Source organism: Erpetoichthys calabaricus, chromosome 5 (genome assembly GCF_900747795.2).
Source record: "Erpetoichthys calabaricus chromosome 5, fErpCal1.3, whole genome shotgun sequence".
Classification (NCBI taxonomy): domain Eukaryota; kingdom Metazoa; phylum Chordata; class Cladistia; order Polypteriformes; family Polypteridae; genus Erpetoichthys; species Erpetoichthys calabaricus.
Window position 1 is genome coordinate 242,525,804 of NC_041398.2, and position 17,102 is coordinate 242,542,905.

Consider the following 17,102-nt stretch of genomic DNA (forward strand, 5'->3'; position numbering starts at 1 on the left):
AGAGATAGATAGATAGATAGATAGATAGATAGATAGATAGATGTGAAAGGCACTATATGAGAGATAGATACTTTATTAATCCCAAGGGGAAATTCCCATACTCCAGCAGCAGCATACTGATACAAAAAACAATATTAAATTAAAGAGTAATAACAATGCATATACAGTGCATCCGGAAAGTATTCACAGCGCATCATCACTTTCTCCACATTTTGTTATGTTACAGCCTTATTCCAAAATGGATTAAATTCATTTTTTTCCTCAGAATTCTACTCACAACACCCCATAATGACAATGTGAAAAATGTTTACTTGAGGTTTTTGCAAATTTATTAAAAATAAAAAAAACTGAGAAATCCCATGTCCATAAGTATTCACAGCCTTTGCTCAGTACTTTGTCGATGCCCCTTTGGCAGCAATTCCAGCCTCAAGTCTTGTTGAATATGATGCCACAAGCTTGGCACACCTATCCTTGGCCAGTTTGGCCCATTCCTCTTTGCAGCACATCTCAAGCTCCATCAGGTTGGATGGGAAGCGTCGGTGCACAGCCATTTTAAGATCTCTCCAGAGATGTTCAATCAGATTCAAGTCTGGGCTCTGGCTGGGCCACTCAAGGACATTCACAGAGTTGTCCTAAAGCCACTCCTTTGATATCTTGGCTGTGTGCTTAGGGTCGTTGTCCTGCTGAAAGATGAACCGTCGCCCCAGTCTGAGGTCAAGAGCGCTCTGGAGCAGGTTTTCATCCACGATGTCTCTGTACATTGCTGCAGTCATCTTTCCCTTTATCCTGACTAGTCTCCCAGTCCCTGCCGCTGAAAAACATCCCCACAGCATGATGCTGCCACCACCATGCTTCACTGTATGGATGGTATTGGCCTGGTGATGAGCGGTGCCTGGTTTCCTCCAAACGTGACGCCTGGCATTCACACCAAAGAGTTCAATCTTTGTCTCATCAGACCAGAGAATTTTCTTTCTCATGGTCTGAGAGTCCTTCAGGTGCCTTTTGGCAAACTCCAGGCGGGCTGCCATGTGTCTTTTACTAAGGAGTGGCTTCCGTCTGGCCACTCTACCATACAGGCCTGATTGGTGGATTACTGCAGAGATGGTTGTCCTTCTGGATGGTTCTCCTCTCTCCACAGAGGACCTCTGGAGCTCTGACAGAGTGACCATTGGGTTCTTGGTCACCTCCCTGACTAAGGCCCTTCTCCCCCGATCACTCAGTTTAGATGGCCGGCCAGATCTAGGAAGAGTCCTGGTGGTTTTGAACTTCTTCCACTTAACGGATGATGGAGGCCACTGTGCTCATTGGGACCTTCAAAGCAGCAGAACGTTTTCTGTAACCTTCCCCAGATTTGTGCCTCGAGACAATCCTGTCTCAGAGGTCTACAGACAATTCCTTTGACTTCATGCTTGGTTTGTGCTCTGACATGAACTGTCAACTGTGGGACCTTCTATAGACAGGTGTGTGCCTTTCCAAATCAGGTCCAGTCAACTGAATTTACCACAGGTGGACTCCAATGAAGCTGCAGAAACATCTCAAGGATGATCAGGGGAAACAGGATGCACCTGAGCTCAATTTTGAGCTTCATGGCAAAGGCTGTGAATACTTATGTACATGTGCTTTCTCAATTTTTTTATTAAATTTGCAAAACCTCAAATAACCTTTTTTCACGTTGTCATTATGGGGTGTTGTGTGTAGAATTCTGAGGAAAAAAATTAATCCATTTTGGAATAAGGCTGTAACATAACAAAATGTGGAAAAAGTGATGCGCTGGGAATACTTTCTGGATGCACTGTATACAGACAGACAATAACTTTGTATAATGTTAATGTTTACCCCATTGGGTGGAATTGAAGAGTCGCATAGTGTGGTGGAGGAACGATCTCCTCAGTCTGTCAGTGGAGCAGGACGGTGACAGCAGTCTGTCGTTGAAGCTGCTCCTCTGTCTGGAGATGATCCTGTTCAGTGGATGCGGTGGATTCTCCATGATTGACAGGAGTCTGCTCAGCGCCCGTCGCTCTGCCACAGATGTCAAACTGTCCAGCTCCGTGCCTACAATAGAGCCTGCCTTCCTCACCAGTTTGTCCAGGCGTGAGGCATCCCTCTTCTTTATGCTGCCTCCCCAGCACACCACCACATAGAAGAAGGCGCTCACCACAACCGTCTGATAGAACATCTGCAGCATCTTATTGCAGATGTTGAAGGACGCCAGTCTTCTAAGGAAGTATAGTCGGCTCTGTCCTTTCTTACACAGATCATCAGTATTGGCAGTCCAGTCCAGTTTATCATCCAGCTGCACTCCCAGGTATTTATAGGTCTGCACCCTCTGCACACAGTCACTTCTGATGATCACGGGGTCCATGAGGTGTCTGGGTCTCCTAAAATCCACCACCAGTTCCTTGGTTTTGCTGGTGTTCAGGTGTAAGTGGTTTGAGTCGCACCATTTAACAAAGTCATTGATTAGGTCCCTATACTCCTCCTCCTGCCCACTCCTGATGTAGCCCACGATAGCAGTGTCGTCAGCGACCTTTTGCACATGGCAGGACTCCGAGTTGTATTGGAAGTCCGATGTATATAGGCTGAACAGGACTGGAGAAAGTACAGTCCCTTGTGGTGCTCCTGTGCTGCTGACCACAATGTCAGACCTGCAGTTCCCGAGACTCTCATACTGAGGTCTGTCTGTAAGATAGTCCACGATCCATGCCACCAGGTACGAATCTACTCCCATCTCTGTCAGCTTGTCCCTAAGGAGCAGAGGTTGGATGGTGTTGAAGGCGCTAGAGAAGTCCAGAAACATAATTCTTACTGCACCACTACCTCTGTCCAAGTGGGAGAGGGATCAGTGTAGCATATAGATGATGGCATCCTCCGCTCCCACCTTCTCCTGGTATGCGAACTGCAGAGGGTCGAGGGTGTGGCGGACCTGTGGCCTTAGGTGGTGAAGCACCAGCTGCTCCATGGTCTTCATCACATGTAACATCAGAGAGACAGGCCAGAAGACATTCAGCTCACTAGGCATTCAGTTTTAATTCAAGGGGTTTAGGAACGGCAGCCATTTTTATACACGGCCAGCACCCCCTGTTTTCAGGGGCTGAAAAGTATTTGGACAGACGAACATATTCATAAATATAACTATCATTTTCAATATTTGGTTGAAAGTCCTTTGCAGTCAATGTCTGCCTGAAATCTGAACCCCTGGCCATCTCCAAGTGTTGGGTTTCCATCCTGCTGATGCTCTGCCAGGCCATTACTGCCCGCTGTCTTCAGGTGCTGCTTGTTTGTTGGACTTTCTGCCTTCAGCAAGTGAGCTGTGTGTCCAGTTGAGTTGACGTCACTTGATTGACTCGGCCATTGAAGAATATTCCACTTTTTGGTGTTGGTTTGCTGTCCCAGTATGTTTTGGCTGTTTGTCCATCGGTAATATAAAGTATTGTCCTATCAGTTTGGCAGCATTTGTCTGACTCTGAGCAGACAGTATAGCGCCCTCCACACTTCACAATTCATCCTGTGACTTCTATCAGCAGTCACATCATCAATAAACCCCAGTGACCGACTTCCATTGGCAGCCACGCGTGATCAGCTATAACGCGGCCTCCACCATGTCTCACTGATGATGTGGTATGCTACAGATCATGAGCCTTTTCTTCTCATCTCCATCCTCTTCTCTTTCCATCAGTCTGGTATTTATTGATCTTAGTTTTATTTGTCCAAAGAAAATCGTTCCAGAAGTGGACAGACTTTTAAAAAAATGTTTTGTGGCAAAGTCTAATCTGTCGTTCCTATGCTTGAAGTGGTCTGCACCTTGTGGTAAACCCTCTGTCTTTACTTTTGTGAAGTCTTCTCTTGATCGTACACTTGGACAATGACAGGCTGACCTCCCAGAGAGTGGTCTTGGTTTGGCTAAATGTCATGAAAATTTGGGTCTTCTTCACGGAGGGCAGAATTCTGCGATCATCCAGCACAGTTACCTTCTGTGGTCTTCCAGACCTTCTGGTGTCACTGAGCTCACCAGTGTGTTCCTTCATTTTTTAAGAATTGACCAAATGGTTGATTTGACCGCTCCTGGTGTTCCTGCTGTCTCTCTAAAGGGTTTGTTAGGTTTTCTCAGCCTAATGATGGCCTCTTTTTACTTGCATGAACAGTTCTTTGGACCTTGGACAGCTTCCACATGCAAATTCCACACTTGGAATCAACTGCAGACCTTCTACTGTCTTAATAGTTAATGACATAATGAGGGACCTGTTGACACCTGGCTATGGAACACCTGGTCAGTCAAATAGCCAGATGAGCCCCTAGAAATGAGATGGGGTAGGGGCTATGCAGAAAAGGGGCTCAGCAGATGTTGCTGCTCTTCTTGGGCAAAAAAATGGCTCAACAGATGTTGCTGCTCTTTTGCAGAAAAACGGCTCAGCAGATGTTGCTGCTCTTTTGCAGAAAAGAGGTTCAGCAGATGTTGCCACTCTTCTTGCACAGAAAAGAGGCTCAGCAGATGTTGCTGCTCTTCTTGTGCAGAAAAGAGGCTCAGCAGATGTTGCCGCTCTTCTTGCACAGAAAAGAGGCTCAGCAGATGTTGCCGCTCTTCTTGTGCAGAAAAGAGGCTCAGCAGATGTTGCCGCTGTTCTTGCACAGAAAAGAGGCTCAGCAGATGTTGCTGCTCTTTTGCAGAAAAGAGGCTCAGCAGATGTTGCTGCTCTTGTGCAGAAAAGAGGCTCAGCAGATGTTGCTGCTTTTTTGCAGAAAAGAGGCTCAGCAGATGTTGCTGCTCTTCTTGTGCAGAAAAGAGGCTCAGCAGATGTTGCTGCTTTTTTGCAGAAAAGAGGCTCAGCTGATGTTGCTGCTCTTCTTGTGTAGAAAAGAGGCTCAGCAGATGTTGCTGCTCTTCTTTTTCTTTCTGCATTTATGGTGGTTATTGCTTGTTTATTTTTGTATTTTGTTTTTTTTTTTTTTTGCTGTAAACACACAACCACAGGCTGTGGCCAATAAGTTGCCACTGCCTAAAGCTTTTTTTTTTAATTTCCAGAACATAAGCTTTAGATCCAAGACCAAGATTGCGGCTGTAGCCCCAGTAGTTTGCGAGGAATCAGGTGACAGACGGACACACTTTAGTACTTCACATACAAAGCTACGTTTTCACTTTCATGTGAGTTAACGATTCTTACTGTTCGCTCGTTACAAACTGCTATGGTGGTGACCGGCCGTAGCATCCACAGGGAAAGAAACGGCACGGCATCAAATAAACGTGCTTGTTGTTCTCAGCGATTATTCTGCTTCTCTTGATTTGGCAGGCTTAAGCGAACCCTGGTGCGTCTGCCTCTCTGCTGTGTTCTGTTAATTACGTCAATTGCCACACGTTATGGCAGAAAGAAAAGGCCATTCGGAGAAACCTGTAGAAATCTGAACAAAGGAAATCTTAATGGAATTATAGGCACATTTCAGTGTAGGAGCTGCCTTTTCATTTTGGCTGATGTTCTTTGTAAGAATGCAGGCTTGTCAGCACATCCCTTTATTGTTATAAAGCTATTTTAAGGGCAATTAAATAAAATATGCATCCAGGCTGCTGGAAACTTCCTAAAATGTTCATACTCACTTTACATCTTAGATTCCCAAGGGAGAAAACAAAAACAAATTATTTCAATTCACGAAATCTGCAGCGCGGCGTTCATTTGAGTTTTGGGGTTCCTTTATTTACCGAAACTTTGACCTCCCTTAATTTCTCTTTGCCTGGACTTCCATTCCCATCAGTCTATTGCACACACCGTCAATGTCTCTCCTCCTCACATGTCTATACCACTTCAACCTCCTTTCCTGTCTTTTCTTAAGTATCTCTCCTATTTTTGCTCGTTTCATTTCTTATTCTGTCCTTCTTTGTAACTCCACACATGTATCTCATCTCTGCCTCATCCAACTCATTCTCCTGTGCCCACCATGTCTCAGCTCCAAACATCATTGCTAGTCTTAAAAACCTTCACCTTAATTTTTCAATCACCCAAGCCTACTGATACCTTCTTCCAGTTGTTCCATCCACACGGCACACTCTGTGGGTTATCTCTGCGTCATGTTCTCCATCTTGGCCTATCGCTGGTCTGAGACAAGAGGTGAGCCTTAACAGTTTAACCCTTAAACCGCCGCAACAGGCGCTAGTCGGTTCCCAGTGTAATTTGCCAGCATGCCGGAGCTGATCAGTTGGCAGCATACATTCGTTGAGTAGCCAGCTCATGACCACTGGTGTCCCCTAGCGAATCAACATCACTGTCTCTGGGATTCAGCCGCTGCACTAGACGAGCCTGCAAGCATCAGCGTGGGCCTCAGTGTGTGTTTACTGAATTTCACCAATGGCGTCAGTTGCACCTTCTACATATCATAATAGATTGTTCCAGTTGTTTTTTTATAGTTTTTACAGTTTATTGGCAGTGTGTTAAATGATCAGCGCTGCAGTAATTGTGATGCCCTTTGCATGAAAAAAAATGTGTTCCATTAGATTTCACCAAGAAAAAGAGAAATTTTATCTATCTATCATATAGTGCCTTTCATATCTAACTATCTAATCCTGCCGGCTATACTAAAACTAAAATCTATCTATCTATCATATAGTGCCTTTCATATCTATCTATCTATCTATCTATCTATCTATCTATCTATCTATCTATCTATCTATCTATCTATCTATCTGTCATATAGTGCCTTTCATATCTATCTATCTAATATAGTGCCTTTCATATCTATCTATCTATCTATCTATCTATCTATCTATCTATCTGTCATATAGTGCCTTTCATATCTATCTATCTATAATATAGTGCCTTTCATATCTAACTATCTAATCCTGCCAACTATACTAAAACTAAAATCTGTCTATCATAAATGCCTTTCATATCTAACTATCTAATCCTGCCAACTATACTAAAACTAAAATCTATCTATCATATAGTGCCTTTCATATCTAACTATCTAATCCTGCCAACTATACTAAAACTAAAATCTATCTATCATATAGTGCCTTTCATATCTAACTATCTAATCCTGCCAACTATACTAAAACTAAAATCTATCTATCATATAGTGCCTTTCATATCTAACTATCTAATCCTGCCAACTATACTAAAACTAAAATCTATCTATCATATAGTGCCTTTCATATCTAACTATCTAATCCTGCCAACTATACTAAAACTAAAATCTATCTATCATATAGTGCCCTTCATATCTATCTATCTATCTATCTATCTATCTATCTATCTATCTATCTATCTATCTATAGAGCCTTTCAATATCTATCTATCTATCTATCTATCTATCTATCTATCTATCTATCATATAGTGCCTTTCATATCTAACTAACCCTGCCGACTATACTAAAACTAAAATCTATCTATCATATAGTGCCTTTCATACCTATCTATCTATCTAATCCTGCCGACTATACTAAAACTAAAATCTATCTATCATACAGTGCCTTTCATATCTATGTAATCCTGCTGACTATACTAAAACTAAAATCTTTCTTTCTATCTATCTATCATATAGTGCCTTTCATTTCTGTCTATCTCTTATATAGTGCCTTTTCGTATCTATTGCTCTCTCCCTGATACGTCGGTGGTCTTTCACTTGTTGTTAACCAAGTCAGTCGGCCACAGCTGACCTTTTCCTTGATGTTGTTTCTCTACTCTTTAGTTCCCATCGAGGGTTTGAAGAACCAGTCGGTGTTTGAGGAGATGCGGGTCACCTACATCAAAGAGCTCCGGCAGTCCGTCTTCAAGTCCACCAGTAACTCCTGCCAGATGTGGCAGAGGTTCCACCAGCTCACGAAACTGCTAGACGCCTTACATGATGTAAGTTCACCTGTTAGTCTTTCACAAGTTTATTTCTTGAAGGTTTTGTCCCTGAGGTCACAGGAGCTTTTTTTTTTTATATCCTAAAGCAATGCCACACAACGCCTCCAATTTAAGGAGCCTTCAAATTTAAGATTCAGCTCCTCTTCCAAAAGGAGATTCTGAGGATAAAAAAAGTTCCGGATTTATACTGTGGACTCCATCAGCCCCCTTCACTTTCTGCCCACTTTATTGTGCTAAGGATTTCATTTACAATGGAGAAATCTGCCATTTTGACCAACACGCCACACTCAATAACCCCTAAAGTCAAATTGAAAACATGTTGTTAGAAAGCTTTGCAAACATAATAAAAATCAAAACCTGAACTCTCTCGTTAATAAGTTCAGTATTCAGACTTTTAAATCAGTCAGCTGGGTCGTCCCAATTGATTCCACCCAATGAAACCAGAAACGGAGTGTGACTGCAGGATTACCTTATCACCAGAGTAGGTAAATGACAGCCATTCCTTTGGCAGGTCTTCATCATCAGGATGGAACCTCACCCTGCGGTCAAGACAGACAGACAGATAGATGGGGAAAGGCACTATATAATAGATAAAGAAAGGCACTATACTGTATATTAGATATATGTGAAATGCACTAAATAATAGATAGATAGATATTTTATTAATCCCCAAGGGGAAATTCCCATACTCCAGCAGCAGCATACTGATACAAAAAACAATATTAAATTAAAGAGTGATAACAATGCAGGTATACAGACAGATAGTAACTTTGTATAATGTTAACGTTTACCCCACCAGGGTGGAATTGAAAAGTCGCATAGTGTGGATGAGGAACGATCTCCTCAGTCTGTCAGTGGAGCAGGACGGTGACAGCAGTCTGTCGCTGAAGCTACTCCTCTGTCTGGAGATGATCCTGTTCAGTGGATGCAGTGGATTCTCCATGATTGACAGGAGTCTGCTCAGCGCCCGTTGCTCTGCCACAGATGTCAGACTGTCCAACTCCGTGCCTACAATAGAGCCTGCCTTCCTCACCAGTTTGTCCAGGCGTGAGGCGTCCCTTTTCTTTATGCTGCCTCCCCAGCACACCACCGCGTAGAAGAGGGCGCTCACCACAACCGTCTGATAGAACATCTGCAGCATCTTATTGCAGATGTTGAAGGACGCCAGCCTTCTAAGGAAGTATAGTCGGCTCTGTCCTCTCTTGTACAGAACATCAGTATTGACAGTCCAGTCCAGTTATCATCCAGCTGCACTCCCAGGTATTTATAGGTCTGCACCCTCTGCACACAGTCACCTCTGATGATCACGGGGTCCATGAGGGGCCTGGGCCTCCTAAAATCCACCACCAGCTCCTTGGTTTTGCTGGTGTTCAGGTGTAGGTGGTTTGAGTCGCACCATTTAACAAAGTCCTTGATTAGGTTCCTATACTCCTCCTCCTGCCCACTCCTGATGTAGCCCACGATAGCAGTGCTGTCAGTGAACTTTTGCACATGGCAGGACTCCGAGTTGTATTGGAAGTCTGATGTATATAGGCTGAACAGGACTGGAGAAAGTACAGTCCCCTGCGGAGCTCCTGTGCTGCTGACCACAATGTCAGACCTGCAGTTCTCGAGATGCACATACTGAGGTCTGTCTGTAAGATAGTCCACGATCCATGCCACCAGGTATGAATCTACTCCCATCTCTGCCAGCTTGTCCCTAAGGAGCAGAGGTTGGATGGTGTTGAAGGTGCTAGAGAAGCCCAGAAACATAATTCTTACTGCACCACTGCCTCTGTCCAAGTGGGAGAGGTATCGGTGTAGCATGTAGATGATGGCATCCTCCGCTGCCACCTTCTCCTGGTATGTGAACTGCAGAGGGTCGAGGGTGTGGCGGACCTGTGGCCTCAGGTGGTGAAGCAGCAGCCGCTCCATGGTCTTCATCACATGTAACGTCAGAGAGACAGGCCAGAAGTCATTCAGCTCACTAGGCATTCAGTTTTAATTCAAGGGGTTTAGGAATGGCAGCCATTTTTATACATGGCCAGCACCCCCTGTTTTCAGGGGCTCAGAAGTATTTGGACAGACTAACATATTCATAAGTATAACTATCATTTTCAATATTTGGTTGAAAGTCCTTTGCAGTCGATGTCTGAAGTCATTCAGCGCACTAGAACGTGATACCTTTGGGACTGGGGTGATGCAGGATGTTTTCCAAAGCCTCGGGACTCTCCCCTGTTCCAGGCTCAGGTTGAAGATGCACTGTAGAGGACCCCCCAGCTCCAACGCACAGACCTTCATGCCTTGACCAGAAGGGGGCGGAGTCAGTTGCTCTCAGAGCTGCAAAGGAAAAGGGGGAACAACACAGTAAGTGACGGGGCCCCCATTGGTATAACATAACCTCTGATGATGAGCCCTGAAAGGCACTCCTCGGGTGTGCATGCGTGACTTGCTTTGTAAGTCGCCTTGGATAAAGACATTGATAAATTAGTGTTAATAATATAATAAGATTAGATCAGACCCTTTTCCGTTTTATCATCGCAGATCAGTTTAAGCACCTCGGGATAAATGTCACGAGTAAACATAAAGCTCTTTATGCGAGTCTTGCTTCAGTTTTTCCAAGCAGTTGATAGATGGCCGACACTGGCTAACACTGTCAGGAAGAATCTCCTTCCCAAGCTTCTTGTTCTGTTTCGAAGCATTCCAATATACATCAATAAATCATTTTTTAAAAAGTCAACCATAACCTCATTTATTTGGAATTCAGAACATCCACATATATCCAAAGGACGACCCTACAGAGACCTAAGGCAGAAGGTGGCATGGCACTACCTAACTTTCAATTTTATTACTGGCTGGCAAATATACAAACCGTAAAAACCTGGCCATGGACACAAATAGACAAACACACACAGACTTGGTCCACAATAGAAATAAAAATCCTGCAGTTCCACTTTATATTCCTTGCTTTGTACCCCAATAAGCCATCGCCAATATACTAATAACCCAATGGTGCTTCACTCACTCAGAATATGAACCAATGTAGGAAGTACTTCAAGATAGAGAAGCTTTTATGTGTGACACCTCTGCATGATAACTACTATGAAAAGGCGCTATATAGGCGCCCGACCCGACACAAACAGACACGGAGGCACGCATCAAAATAAAACAAATATTTATTTTTCTTCAGCTGGAGGACATGTCTTCCCCGTGCCCCTCAGCCACAGCACAGTCCCAAAAGCACAAAACAAAAGGCACTCTACTCTCTCCATCACCATTCCTCCCAGCAAGCGTTGTCCTCCTCCTCCTCCTCCTCCCGACTCTGGTACCCTGAGTAGTAGCCGTAGGCTTCCTTTATAGCCCACCCAGAAGTGCTTCAGGTGGCAATTAACCTTAATTAAAAATGGCCCTAGCATTTGCTTGGTGTGTGGGTGTGTGGGTGTGTTTGTGTGTGTCCTGTGGTGGGTTGGCACCCTGCCCGGGATTGGTTCCTGCCTTGCGCCCTGTGTTGGCTGGGATTGGCTCCAGCAGACCCCCGTGACCCTGTGTCCGGATTCAGCGGGTTGGAAAATGGATGGATGGAAGACTGCACTGCACTTCCAGGTGTGGCTGCATCAGCGCCCACATTGGCTCAAGAAGCCTTGCAGCTCCCCCTGGTGGTGGCCATGGAGCCCAACAGGGATGAGATCCAGTGTTCCAGGATAGTGACCCCAATGCAACCCAGGGGGGCTGCCAACAAGTGTTCCGGGGGACGTAGCGTGGATCCCATGGCTACTCCCCCAGATCTAGTGTCAAAAGGGGCGTCCCCTGGGTCTCGGCCGTCCGCCACACCACCTTTTTCCCACCCTCTCAAACGTACGCAGTTTTTAATATCTGGAAAACATTTGGGATTAAATCACTTAGAGATCTGTACACAGACAGCGTCTTCACATCTGACAAACAATTACATTCCAAATTTAGCTTCCCATCAACACCAATTTCTGCACTCCATCTCCAAATTCGAAACTTCTGCCCAGTTTTCCTCGCCTCCCACCGATTTCTATTCCTGAAAAGATATCAATCATTCAACTGAAAATCTTTCATCGAGCGCATCTGTCTCGTTTAAAATGTCTGGACCAACATTTTGAAATGCCTATCAGAAAGCCCTGGTGTCACAATCGCACATCACGAACGGAGATCAGGAGTATCTGGGATTGATTGATTGATTGATTGATCGATCGATGTTAATCGATCCATTTGCCACCCATTCTGTCTGGGTTGTAGGAGATCAAATCCTTATTTCTCTCAGTGACATGCAAATCAATTTCTAATTTGGGACCACCCTGACATCATCACTCCTGAGCCCGGCCCCTGGTTATTTAAGCCCCCCGGGAGGTCGGTCACCCTGACATCATCACTCCTGAGCCCACCCCTGATTATTTAAGCTCCCGAGAGGTGGGACCACCCTGACATCATCACTCCTGAGCCCTCCCCCTGGTTAGTTAAGTCCCCTGGGAGGTGGGACCACCCTGACATCATCACTCCTAAGCCCTCCCCCTGGTTATTTAAGCCCCCCAGGAGGTCGGGCCACCCTGACATCATCACAGCTGAGCCCACCCCCTGGGAGGTGGGACCACCCTGACATTATCACTCCTGAACCCGCCCCCTGGTTATTTAAGCCCCCAGGAGGTGGGGCCACCCTGACATCATCACTCCTGAACCCGCCCCCTGGTTATTTAAGCCCCCAGGAGGTGGGGCCACCCTGACATCATCACTCCTGAGCCCTCCCCCTGGTTAATTAAGATGTAATGTGTTTTTTCTGGTTGATATTCTGTTTCTCTCTCTCTCCATTAAAATAAAACTACCATAAAGATTAGAGACGGTTCATTTCAACTTACAAATTCAGCAGGGGATTAAATACTTACTGCATTCCCACCACTGTATGCCGTTGTTAGGGCTGTCTGTGTGTAGTTGCATCTCGGTGGCGCCCCCTGCAGGCCACACCTCCTACACTCCAAAGGCATGCTGGGTAAGTGGGTTGGCATTATTAAATTTGATGCTGTGTCTCTACATCTTTGTCATCAGCACGACGTCATTGTTGCACGGTGGTCTTTCACAGTGAGGTGTGTGTGCAAGCGCCGAAAAAATGTAAAAGTGCATGCATGCGCCATCTAGTGGCTGTGATTGAGCATGAGCAGAGCGGACTGCTCCACACGCACACACACGTCTTTCTTTATATATGTCTTAATATTTTTAAAGCCTGCAGGTGGTACCTGAGAGTTAGCAGGACTGGGTGAGCCTCTCCTGGGCCAGTCAGTTAAAGTCCTGACATATGCTGTCTGTGTGTAGTTGCGTCTCGGTGGCGCCCTCTGCAGGCCACACCTCCTACACTCCAAAGGTATTCTGGGTAGGTGGGTTGGTGTTTTTAAATTCGCCTCTGATGTGTGTGACTCTACACCCCAGTGATTGCTGGGATGGGCTCCAGCTGCCCTGCTGTGACTCTTCCCTAGATAATCGGGTGAGGAAGATGAGTGGCTGTTGGTTTGATTGGTGACATTTCCTAAGTGGAGAGAACCCGTCTCTCTCTTCAAAGTGGAATTTCAATTCAGTTTCCAGGCATTGCAGTTCAATTCAAAGAGAGGCATGGCTAGTTAAGTCCCCTGTGAGGTGGGACCACCCTGACATCATCACTCCTGAGTTTGCCCCCTGACTATTTAAGCCCCCAGAAGTTGAGACCACCCTGACATCATCACTCCTGAGCCCGCCCCTTGGTTATTTAAGACCCCAGGGGTGAGATCACCCTGATATCATCACTCCTGAGCCCGCCCCCTGATTATTTATGCTCCCGGGAGGTGGGGCCACCCTGACATCATCACTTCTGAGCCCGCCCCCTGATTATTTAAGCCCTCGGGAGGTGGGGCCACCCTGACATCATCACTTCTGAGCCCGCCCCCTGATTATTTAAGCCCCCGGGAGGTGGGTCCACCCTGGCATCATGGGATGCTGGGTAGGTGGGTTGGTGTTGTTAAACTGGCCTCTGATGTGTGTGTGTGTGTGTGTGTGTTGACTGTTTGCCCCAGTGATTGCTGGGATTGGCTCCAGCTGCCCTGATAATCGTGTTAGGACGATGAGTGGCTGTTGGTTTGATTGGTGACATTTCCTAAGTGGAGAGAACCCGTCTCTCTCTTCAAAGTGGAATTTCAATTCAGTTTCCAGACATTGCAGTTCAATTCAAAGAGCGGCATTGCTAGTTAAGTCTCCTGGGAGGTGGGGCCACCTTGACATCATCACTTCTGAGCCCTCCCCCTGGTTAGTTAAGCCCCCCAGGAGGTGGGACCACCCTGACATCATCACTTCTGAGCCCTCCCAATAGTTATTTAAGCCTCCCTGGAGGTGGGGCCACCTTGACATCATCACTTCTGAGCCCTCCCCCTGGTTAGTTAAGTCCCCCAGGAGGTGGGGCCACCCTGACATCATCAGTTCTAAGCCCTCCCCCTGGTTATTTAAGTCCCCCAGGAGGTGGGGCTACCCTGACATCATCACTCCTAAGACCTCCCCTGGTTATTTAAGTCCCCCAGGAGGTGGGGCCACCCTGACATCATCACTTCTGAGCCCTCCCCCTGGTTAGTTAAGCCCCCCAGGAGGTGGGACCACCCTGACATCATCACTTCTGAGCCCTCCCAATAGTTATTTAAGCCCCCGGGAGGTGGGGCCACTCTAACATCATCACTCCTGAGCCCGCCCCCTGGTTAGTTAAGTCCCCCAGGAGGTGGGGCCACCCTGACATCATCACTCCTGAGCCCGCCCCCTGGTTAGTTAAGTCCCCTGGGAGGTGGGGCCACCCTGACATCATGGGATGCTGGGTAGGTGGTTGGTGTTGTTAAACTGGCCTCTGATGTGTGTGTGTGTGTGTTGACTGTTTGCCCCAGTGATTGCTGGGATGGGCTCCAGCTGCCCTGGATAATCTTGTTAGGACGATGAGTGGCTGTTGGTTTGATTGGTGACATTTCCTAAGTGGAGAGAACCCGTCTCTCTCTTCAAAGTGGAATTTCATTTCAGTTTCCAGCCATTGCAGTTCAATTCTAAGAGCGGCAGGAGTTTCAGTCCATGGTGGGCAACCGGCTCTTAACCGCCATGCTGTCTGTGCTTGTTCACTTGTTTAACTCAGTGGATTTGACCACCTAATCTTAACGTCCTCTTTGTGTCTTTTTCGTTTTCTTTTCAGCTGGAGGCCCTCCAGTTAGATTTTTGCTTCTACACCTTCCGGGAGGCCCAAGCTCTTAAAGTGGAATTTCCTGACATGCTTGTGGAGTTAATCAGCGACCACATACCAAAGGTGGAAGGTGGCCTAATTCGGACCCTGTACTTTCACAGGAAGTGACCACCAAGGAGGGACCTTTGCCTTAATTCATCTCTACCGTTTGTCCACATCCATCGCAAAGGAGAGGAAACTTGGCTACGTTTTGGGTTTTATTTTTTGTTTTTTTTTTGTTCCTGTTTAATTTTCTTCTACTGTTCAGTTTGGACAGTCGGGCCTGACCGTTTGCAGACTTGACGCGGAGAAACAATTGCACTGAGAAGGATTTCCACTCCATCCCGACCGACCGACCGACCGACAGACAATTTTGAACACGGAGACAAAGCCATACTTCATCGTGACCATCCTCCTCCAGCCCTTGAAGATACAGCTGTTGTTTTTTGTTGTTTTTTTTTTTTTTATTTAACTAGCGAGTGTATTACGGGCGAGATCTTTATGAGGTTTTGCTACACTGTGCACATTAGTAGCCTGTCATCACAGGGGTCCTCAACCTTCGTTTTATACACGTGGCACTTTTTATCTCATTTTTTTTAAGGGCTAGTCATCACTTTCTAGATCATTTTAATTTTAAAATAATATTTAAAGCTCACCCTGGCTAATGTGGCTGGCATATATAAGCCAATACGGACAGACACTGAAAGATCTCGATTTGAACCTTTCCATGTTTCATTAGGCTCACTCAGAGATAAAAGGTACAAGTGGAGCGTCTTTTTTCTTTTTTTTTTTTTGTATTTAAATGCTTTAACCTTAAAGTCTATGCTATGTATGTTAGAGCCATCGTACACATGAGCCTGGCTAAAGCCCCCCATGGACTTACCTACTTCATGATGGGGGGGGGGGCTTCATGTGTACGTCCCGAAGCTCCAGCTCTCCGCACTTTGAAAAAAAACAATTTGCCTCTCTGTGTTTCACTGGACTTGTTGGCTGCTGTCCTGAGTAACATAAATAAGTGTGTGCGTGTGGTGTGTGTGTGTGTGTGTGTGCGCGCGTGACTTGAAATACATGCTCTACGTCAAATGGCACCTTTCACTTTAGTTTTCATTTTGTCAAGTAACCTCTTCAATTGTTCCAAAACGGAAATGAGAAACACCTCGGAGCAAGCGCTCGAGTTCGCTAAAATGGAAATAAGAGGCTTGAGAAGTTAAAAAGCGGGCCGCAGATCAGTAAAGCGTTTTACGAGCCAAACCCATCGACACCCGTCTGACGTCACGTGGAGTCCCGCAATGAGTCGTCATTATGGATTGGGGATTTGGGTTGTGACATCATCCACTCGGCAGGGTGGCTCTCCGTGACCCCCACCATTCAAACCAGAGGGAAATTTAAAGAGGAAGGAAGGAAGTTTAGTCTGTCGGGTGTGGGACGCAGAAATCTCAGCCGGGACGTCAGTGCAACACTTTACGGCGGCGCAGTAAAAGGAGCGAAACGCTCAATCGCAAACAGCATGACGCGAGTACAAGGATACGCTGCATTGAATAAAATTGAATCCAATAATTGGGGTTTGTAGGTTGGTAGGTAGGTAGTTTATAAATGAATAGCAAAATATAAAGTACAGGAGCTGCACATACAAAGAACAAAAGGAGAGGAGAACACTCAGGTTCCATCAGGCTGGTCTCATTAGGTAATGTCCCCTCCAGACGGGGTGCCATTGAATGTGTGATTCCACAGATAGACAAATATGACAGGCAGGCAGACAGATAGATATGAAAGGCTCTATGTGATGGATGGATGTCATGTTATCAGATCACCTGACCGATAGATGAGTGGCACTATATCATAGATCGGAAAGGCACTGTATAATAAATATAGTGTGAAAGGCACTATAAGATAGATAGATAGGAAAGGCACTATATAATAAATATAGTGTGAAAGGCACTATATGATAGATAGATAGATAGGAAAGGCACTATATAATATAGTGTGAAAGGCACTATATGATTGATAGATAGATAGATAGATATTGTGAAAGGCACTATATGATAGATAGATAGATAGAT

General features: G+C 45.7%; 1 protein-coding gene across 6 annotated transcripts in view; it reads left to right on the forward strand.

Moving 5' to 3' along the window:
* Positions 1-16,785, forward strand: part of nr3c2 (nuclear receptor subfamily 3, group C, member 2) — a 281,622-nt gene extending 264,837 nt beyond the window's left edge. For all 6 annotated transcript variants that reach the window (XM_051928121.1, XM_051928120.1, XM_051928119.1 and 3 more), the window contains 2 exons: positions 7,672-7,829; positions 15,016-16,785. In XM_051928121.1, the coding sequence (XP_051784081.1) occupies positions 7,672-7,829; positions 15,016-15,171 (314 nt within the window). In that variant the 3' untranslated portion in view covers positions 15,172-16,785. The remainder of the gene's footprint in view (positions 1-7,671; positions 7,830-15,015) is intronic.
* Positions 16,786-17,102: the final 317 nt, after the last annotated feature.